Consider the following 9,625-nt stretch of genomic DNA (forward strand, 5'->3'; position numbering starts at 1 on the left):
CTCTCCTCATTCACTCTACCTCCTCTCCTCATTCACTCTGCCTCCTCTCCTCATTCACTCTACCTCCTCTCCTCATTCACTCTACCTCCTCTCCTCATTCACTCTACCTCCTCTCCTCCTCCACTCTGCCTCCTCTCCTCACCTCCACTCTACCTCCTCCATTTTCTCTCGACCTCCACCCCCTCCTCCATTTTCTCTCCACCTCCACCCTCTCCTCCATTTCCTCTCCACCTCCACCCTCTCCTCCATTTCCTCTCGACCTCCACCCTCTCCTCCATTTTCTCTCGACCTCCACCCTCTCCTCCATTTCCTCTCGACCTCCACCCTCTCCTCCATTTCCTCTCGACCTCCAGTCTGAAGTCTCTTCTCTCCTTTTCCTCTTCCTTGTCTCTCTCTCCAGGTCATGTGACTCTCCTCCGCCCATGATCCTTCTGGGTGTGTGGGCATTGGCAGGGGCGGAGCAGTGCATTGTGGGCCGGGTCAGAGGTCACGTGGTGTGTGTTCTCTACCTGCAGCTGCAGTGGACTTGCTCTCTGTGTGGCAGTATATACACGCAGGTACACACAGCATACACACACACACACACACAGTCAGTGTCAGTCTGTGTTTAGTAATCAGGAGTTCACAGAGTCATGGGAAAGGTTATTCCACACAGCTAACTCTCTCTCTCTCTCTCTCATATAGGAGAGGTGTACTAGGTCTCAGCCTCCCTGTAATTCTACCTCTGCTGTGTTTCAGGCCGAAGCCAAGTGAGTTAACAAGTTTATCGTGTGTGTTGGGGTGTGTGTGTTTGCATATTTGTGTGAGTTAATCGTGTGTGTGTGTGTGTGTGTGTGTGTGTGTGTGTGTGTGTGTGTGTGTGTGTGTGTGTGTGTGTGTGTGTGTGTGTGTGTGTGTGTGTGTGTGTGTGTGTGTGTGTGTGTGTGTGGTGTGTGTGTGTGTGTGTGTGTGTGTGTACAGGGCAGCTGTAGAGGACGGCAGTGGAGAGGCCCATATTCGGTTTTCCTGTCCAGTCATTTCCGGTCTACTGGGGTTAGCCATGCCCCAGTGGGAGGGGCTTCAGAGGTCACTGAGGGTCAGAGGTCACCTCAGGGTCTACACACGGGGGCGGAGCCTGGTAAGGTCACTTAATCCGTCAATCAATTAATCACTTTTTGTATGTCCTTCTTGTGGGCACTTTCTTGAGTCTGAAATGGCACCTTGTCCCTTATATAACATGTCTGAAATGACACCTTGTCCCTTATATAACATGAGTCTGAAATGGCACCTTGTCCCTTATATAACATGTTATGAGTCTGAAATGGCACCTTGTCCCTTATATAACATGAGTCTGAAATGGCACCTTGTCCCTTATATAACATGTTATGAGTCTGAAATGGCACCTTGTCCCTTATATAACATGTTATGAGTCTGAAATGGCACCTTGTCCCTTATATAAAATGATATGAGTCTGAAATGGCACCTTGTCCCTTATATAACATGGTATGAGTCTGAAATGGCACCTTGTCCCTTATATAACCTGTTATGAGTCTGAAATGGCACCTTGTCCCTTATATAACATGTGATGAGTCTGAAATGGCACCTTGTCCCTTATATAACATGTTATGAGTCTGAAATGGCACCTTGTCCCTTATATAACATGTGATGAGTCTGAAATGGCACCTTGTCCCTTATATAACATGTTATGAGTCTGAAATGGCACCTTGTCCCTTATATAACATGTCTGAAATGGCACCTTGTCCCTTATATAACATGTCTGAAATGGCACCTTGTCCCTTATATAACATGTTATGAGTCTGAAATGGCACATTTGTCCCTTATATAACCTGTTATGAGTCTGAAATGGCACCTTGTCCCTTATATAACATGTTATGAGTCTGAAATGGCACCTTGTCCCTTATATAACATGTCTGAAATAGCACCTTGTCCCTTATATAACATGTTATGAGTCTGAAATGGCCCCTTGTCCCTTATATAACATGTTATGAGTCTGAAATGGCCCCTTGTCCCTTATATAACATGTTATGAGTCTGAAATGGCACCTTGTCCCTTATATAACATGTTATGAGTCTGAAATGGCACATTTGTCCCTTATATAACCTGTTATGAGTCTGAAATAGCACCTTGTCCCTTATATAACATGTTATGAGTCTGAAATGGCACCTTGTCCCTTATATAACATGTCTGAAATAGCACCTTGTCCCTTATATAACATGTTATGAGTCTGAAATGGCCCCTTGTCCCTTATATAACATGTTATGAGTCTGAAATGGCACCTTGTCCCTTATATAACATGTTATGAGTCTGAAATGGCACCTTGTCCCTTATATAACATGTTATGAGTCTGAAATGGCACCTTGTCCCTTATATAACATGTCTGAAATAGCACCTTGTCCCTTATATAACATGTTATGAGTCTGAAATGGCACCTTTTCCCTTATATAACATGTTATGAGTCTGAAATGGCACCTTGTCCCTTATATAACATGTTATGAGTCTGAAATGGCACCTTGTCCCTTATATAACATGTTATGAGTCTGAAATGGCACCTTGTCCCTTATATAACCTGTTATGAGTCTGAAATGGCACCTTGTCCCTTATATAACATGTTATGAGTCTGAAATGGCACCTTGTCCCTTATATAACATGTTATGAGTCTGAAATGGCACCTTGTCCCTTATATAACCTGTTATGAGTCTGAAATGGCACCTTGTCCCTTATATAACATGTTATGAGTCTGAAATGGCACCTTGTCCCTTATATAACATGTTATGAGTCTGAAATGGCACCTTGTCCCTTATATAACCTGTTATGAGTCTGAAATGGCACCTTGTCCCTTATATAACATGTGTCTGAAATGGCACCTTGTCCCTTATATAACATGTTATGAGTCTGAAATGGCACCTTGTCCCTTATATAACATGTTATGAGTCTGAAATGGCACCTTGTCCCTTATATAACATGTTATGAGTCTGAAATGGCACCTTGTCCCTTATATAACATGTTATGAGTCTGAAATGGCACCTTGTCCCTTATATAACATGTCTGAAATGGCACCTTGTCCCTTATATAACATGTCTGAAATGGCACCTTGTCCCTTATATAACATGTTATGAGTCTGAAATGGCACATTGTCCCTTATATAACCTGTTATGAGTCTGAAATGGCACCTTGTCCCTTATATAACATGTTATGAGTCTGAAATGGCACCTTGTCCCTTATATAACATGTTATGAGTCTGAAATGGCCCCTTGTCCCTTATATAACATGTTATGAGTCTGAAATGGCACCTTGTCCCTTATATAACATGTTATGAGTCTGAAATGGCACCTTGTCCCTTATATAACATGTGTCTGAAATGGCACCTTGTCCCTTATATAACATGTGTCTGAAATGGCACCTTGTCCCTTATATAACATGTGTCTGAAATGGCACCTTGTCCCTTATATAACATGTTATGAGTCTGAAATGGCACCTTGTCCCTTATATAACATGTTATGAGTCTGAAATGGCACCTTGTCCCTTATATAACATGTTATGAGTCTGAAATGGCACCTTGTCCCTTATATAACATGTCTGAAATGGCACCTTGTCCCTTATATAACATGTCTGAAATGGCACCTTGTCCCTTATATAACATGTTATGAGTCTGAAATGGCACATTGTCCCTTATATAACCTGTTATGAGTCTGAAATGGCACCTTGTCCCTTATATAACATGTTATGAGTCTGAAATGGCACCTTGTCCCTTATATAACATGTCTGAAATAGCACGTTGTCCCTTATATAACATGTTATGAGTCTGAAATGGCACATTGTCCCTTATATAACATGTTATGAGTCTGAAATGGCACCTTGTCCCTTATATAACATGTTATGAGTCTGAAATGGCACCTTGTCCCTTATATAGCATGTTATGAGTCTGAAATGGCACCTTGTCCCTTATATAACATGTTATGAGTCTGAAATGGCACCTTGTCCCTTATATAACATGTTATGAGTCTGAAATGGCACCTTGTCTCTTATATAACCTGTTATGAGTCTGAAATGGCACCTTGTCCCTTATATAACATGTCTGAAATGGCACCTTGTCCCTTATATAACATGTTATGAGTCTGAAATGGCACCTTGTCCCTTATATAACATGTTATGAGTCTGAAATGGCACCTTGTCCCTTATATAACATGTTATGAGTCTGAAATGGCACCTTGTCCCTTATATAACCTGTTATGAGTCTGAAATGGCACCTTGTCCCTTATTTAACATGTCTGAAATAGCACCTTGTCCCTTATATAACATGTTATGAGTCTGAAATGGCACCTTGTCCCTTATATAACATGTTATGAGTCTGAAATGGCACCTTGTCCCTTATATAACATGTTATGAGTCTGAAATGGCACCTTGTCCCTTATATAGCATGTTATGAGTCTGAAATGGCACCTTGTCCCTTATATAACATGTTATGAGTCTGAAATGGCCCCTTGTCCCTTATATAACATGTTATGAGTCTGAAATGGCACCTTGTCCCTTATATAACATGTTATGAGTCTGAAATGGCACCTTGTCCCTTATATAACATGTCTGAAATGGCACCTTGTCCCTTATATAACATGTCTGAAATGGCACCTTGTCCCTTATATAACATGTCTGAAATAGCACCTTGTCCCTTATATAACATGTTATGAGTCTGAAATGGCACATTGTCCCTTATATAACATGTTATGAGTCTGAAATGGCACCTTGTCCCTTATATAACATGTTATGAGTCTGAAATGGCACCTTGTCCCTTATATAACATGTTATGAGTCTGAAATGGCACCTTGTCCCTTATATAACCTGTTATGAGTCTGAAATGGCACCTTGTCCCTTATATAACATGTTATGAGTCTGAAATGGCACCTTGTCCCTTATATAACATGTTATGAGTCTGAAATGGCACCTTGTCTCTTATATAACCTGTTATGAGTCTGAAATGGCACCTTGTCCCTTATATAACATGTGTCTGAAATGGCACCTTGTCCCTTATATAACATGTTATGAGTCTGAAATGGCACCTTGTCCCTTATATAACATGTTATGAGTCTGAAATGGCACCTTGTCCCTTATATAACATGTTATGAGTCTGAAATGGCACCTTGTCCCTTATATAACCTGTTATGAGTCTGAAATGGCACCTTGTCCCTTATAAAACATGTCTGAAATGGCACCTTGTCCCTTATATAACGTGTTATGATTCTGAAATGGCACCTTGTCCCTTATATAACATGTTATGAGTCTGAAATGGCACCTTGTCCCTTATATAACATGTTATGAGTCTGAAATGGCACCTTGTCCCTTATATAACATGTTATGAGTCTGAAATGGCACCTTGTCCCTTATATAACATGTCTGAAATGGCACCTTGTCCCTTATATAACATGTCTGAAATGGCACCTTGTCCCTTATATAACATGTTATGAGTCTGAAATGGCACATTGTCCCTTATATAACCTGTTATGAGTCTGAAATGGCACCTTGTCCCTTATATAACATGTTATGAGTCTGAAATGGCACCTTGTCCCTTATATAACATGTCTGAAATAGCACCTTGTCCCTTATATAACATGTTATGAGTCTGAAATGGCACCTTGTCCCTTATATAACCTGTTATGAGTCTGAAATGGCACCTTGTCCCTTATATAACATGTTATGAGTCTGAAATGGCACCTTGTCCCTTATATAACATGTTATGAGTCTGAAATGGCACCTTGTCCCTTATATAACCTGTTATGAGTCTGAAATGGCACCTTGTCCCTTATATAACATGTGTCTGAAATGGCACCTTGTCCCTTATATAACATGTTATGAGTCTGAAATGGCACCTTGTCCCTTATATAACATGTTATGAGTCTGAAATGGCACCTTGTCCCTTATATAACATGTTATGAGTCTGAAATGGCACCTTGTCCCTTATATAACCTGTTATGAGTCTGAAATGGCACCTTGTCCCTTATAAAACATGTCTGAAATGGCACCTTGTCCCTTATATAACGTGTTATGATTCTGAAATGGCACCTTGTCCCTTATATAACATGTTATGAGTCTGAAATGGCACCTTGTCCCTTATATAACATGTTATGAGTCTGAAATGGCACCTTGTCCCTTATATAACATGTTATGAGTCTGAAATGGCACCTTGTCCCTTATATAACATGTTATGAGTCTGAAATGGCACCTTGTCCCTTATATAACATGTTATGAGTCTGAAATGGCACCTTGTCCCTTATATAACCTGTTATGAGTCTGAAATGGCACCTTGTCCCTTATAAAACATGTCTGAAATGGCACCTTGTCCCTTATATAACGTGTTATGATTCTGAAATGGCACCTTGTCCCTTATATAACATGTTATGAGTCTGAAATGGCACCTTGTCCCTTATATAACATGTTATGAGTCTGAAATGGCACCTTGTCCCTTATATAACATGTTATGAGTCTGAAATGGCACCTTGTCCCTTATATAACATGTCTGAAATGGCACCTTGTCCCTTATATAACATGTCTGAAATGGCACCTTGTCCCTTATATAACATGTTATGAGTCTGAAATGGCACATTGTCCCTTATATAACCTGTTATGAGTCTGAAATGGCACCTTGTCCCTTATATAACATGTTATGAGTCTGAAATGGCACCTTGTCCCTTATATAACATGTCTGAAATAGCACCTTGTCCCTTATATAACATGTTATGAGTCTGAAATGGCACCTTGTCCCTTATATAACCTGTTATGAGTCTGAAATGGCACCTTGTCCCTTATATAACATGTTATGAGTCTGAAATGGCACCTTGTCCCTTATATAACATGTTATGAGTCTGAAATGGCACCTTGTCCCTTATATAACCTGTTATGAGTCTGAAATGGCACCTTGTCCCTTATATAACATGTGTCTGAAATGGCACCTTGTCCCTTATATAACATGTTATGAGTCTGAAATGGCACCTTGTCCCTTATATAACATGTTATGAGTCTGAAATGGCACCTTGTCCCTTATATAACATGTTATGAGTCTGAAATGGCACCTTGTCCCTTATATAACCTGTTATGAGTCTGAAATGGCACCTTGTCCCTTATAAAACATGTCTGAAATGGCACCTTGTCCCTTATATAACGTGTTATGATTCTGAAATGGCACCTTGTCCCTTATATAACATGTTATGAGTCTGAAATGGCACCTTGTCCCTTATATAACATGTTATGAGTCTGAAATGGCACCTTGTCCCTTATATAACATGTTATGAGTCTGAAATGGCACCTTGTCCCTTATATAACATGTCTGAAATGGCACCTTGTCCCTTATATAACATGTCTGAAATGGCACCTTGTCCCTTATATAACATGTTATGAGTCTGAAATGGCACATTGTCCCTTATATAACCTGTTATGAGTCTGAAATGGCACCTTGTCCCTTATATAACATGTTATGAGTCTGAAATGGCACCTTGTCCCTTATATAACATGTCTGAAATAGCACCTTGTCCCTTATATAACATGTTATGAGTCTGAAATGGCACCTTGTCCCTTATATAACCTGTTATGAGTCTGAAATGGCACCTTGTCCCTTATATAACATGTTATGAGTCTGAAATGGCACCTTGTCCCTTATATAACATGTTATGAGTCTGAAATGGCACCTTGTCCCTTATATAACCTGTTATGAGTCTGAAATGGCACCTTGTCCCTTATATAACATGTGTCTGAAATGGCACCTTGTCCCTTATATAACATGTTATGAGTCTGAAATGGCACCTTGTCCCTTATATAACATGTTATGAGTCTGAAATGGCACCTTGTCCCTTATGGGGCGGCAGGGTAGCCTAGTGGTTAGAGCGTTGGACTAGTAACCGGAAGGTTGCAAGTTCAAATCCCCGAGCTGACAAGGTACAAATCTGTCGTTCTGCCCCTGAACAGGCAGTTAACCCACTGTTCCTAGGCCGTCATTGAAAATAAGAATTTGTTCTTAACTGACTTGCCTAGTTAAATAAAGGTAAAAAAAATAAATAACATGTTATGAGTCTGAAATGGCACCCTGTCCCTTATATAACATGTTATGAGTCTGAAATGGCACCCTGTCCCTTATATAACATGTTATGAGTCTGAAATGGCACCCTGTCCCTTATATAACATGTTATGTTTGTGTAGGTGAGTGATGTGGACGCTGAAGACCCTCTCCTCCAGTACCTGTCCTGTGTGTGTAGCAGCAGCACTGTGTGTCGCCCGCTAACTCTCATCTGCACTCTACACACACGTTCACACACACCTGCTGCACGCAGAGAGGGTGAGTACACGCACACGGGTATGCACTCCGTGACCTCTCAGATACACACATTGAGTTCACCCACGTGTGTGTGTGTGTTTGCAGACTCTGCCCAGCTGAAGAGGTTTACCCGAGGAGACAGAGAGTTTGTGACTCGGATGCCCCCCCCTCTCCAACTCACCTGTACACACATCCTGCAGGAGAGAGAGCGGGACTGAGAGAGCGAAAGGGAGCGAGGGACTGAGGGAGACTGAGGGGGAGCGAGTGAGGGAGGTAGGGAGCGGGACTGAGGGAGGTAGGGAGCGGGACTGAGGGAGTGAGCGAGGGACTGAGGGAGCGAGCGAGGGGAACTGAGGGAGCGAGCGAGGGGAACTGAGGGAGCGAGCGAGGGGAACTGAGGGAGCGAGCGAGGGGAACTGAGGGAGCGAGCGAGGGGAACTGAGGGAGCGAGCGAGGGGAACTGAGGGAGCGAGCGAGGGGAACTGAGGGAGCGAGCGAGGGGAACTGAGGGAGCGAGGGACAGAGGGGGAGGAAAGGGAGGGAGGGACTGAGATACAGAGATGGAGAGAGGGAGACTGTTTATGTAATCAAATGTTGATCTGTTGTTAATAAATTATTTCATTTTTCCTGTGTGTTTTTGCTACTCATCTCTGCCACACATTCTCCAGCTGTCTAACATAAAGCCTGCAGTAAAGGACCACACATTCTCCAGCTGTCTAACATAAAGCCTGTAGTAGAAGGACCACACATTATCCAGCTGTCTAACATAAAGCCTGCAGTAAAGGACCACACATTCTCCAGCTGTCTAACATAAAGCCTGCAGTAAAGGACCACACATTATCCAGCTGTCTAACATAAAGCCTGTAGTAGAAGGACCACACATTCTCCAGCTGTCTAACATAAAGCCTGTAGTAGAAGGACCACACATTCTCCAGCTGTCTAACATAAAGCCTGCAGTAAAGGACCACACATTCTCCAGCTGTCTAACATAAAGCCTGTAGTAGAAGGACCACACATTATCCAGCTGTCTAACATAAAGCCTGTAGTAGAAGGACCACACATTCTCCAGCTGTCTAACATAAAGCCTGTAGTAGAAGGACCACACATTCTCCACCTGTCTAACATAAAGCCTGTAGTAGAAGGACCACACATTATCCAGCTGTCTAACATAAAGCCTGCAGTAAAGGACCACACATTCTCCAGCTGTCTAACATAAAGCCTGCAGTAGAAGGACCACACATTCTCCAGCTGTCTAACATAAAGCCTGTAGTAGAAGGACCACACATTCTCCAGCTGTCTAACATAAAGCCTGTAGTAGAAGGACCACAC

At 42.0% G+C, this 9,625-nt stretch overlaps 1 protein-coding gene across 1 annotated transcript in view; it reads left to right on the forward strand.

Moving 5' to 3' along the window:
* LOC129844731 (CST complex subunit CTC1-like) overlaps positions 1 to 8,922 on the forward strand; it is a 127,563-nt gene extending 118,641 nt beyond the window's left edge. Inside the window, exons 8-12 of the mRNA XM_055912795.1 lie at positions 401 to 557; positions 685 to 749; positions 961 to 1,117; positions 8,182 to 8,317; positions 8,402 to 8,922. Of these exons, the coding sequence (XP_055768770.1) occupies positions 401 to 557; positions 685 to 749; positions 961 to 1,117; positions 8,182 to 8,317; positions 8,402 to 8,514 (628 nt within the window). The 3' untranslated portion in view covers positions 8,515 to 8,922. The remainder of the gene's footprint in view (positions 1 to 400; positions 558 to 684; positions 750 to 960; positions 1,118 to 8,181; positions 8,318 to 8,401) is intronic.
* The last annotated feature ends 703 nt before the right edge of the window (positions 8,923 to 9,625 follow it).

The sequence above is a fragment of the Salvelinus fontinalis genome, unplaced genomic scaffold (assembly GCF_029448725.1).
Source record: "Salvelinus fontinalis isolate EN_2023a unplaced genomic scaffold, ASM2944872v1 scaffold_0214, whole genome shotgun sequence".
NCBI classification, from domain to species: domain Eukaryota; kingdom Metazoa; phylum Chordata; class Actinopteri; order Salmoniformes; family Salmonidae; genus Salvelinus; species Salvelinus fontinalis.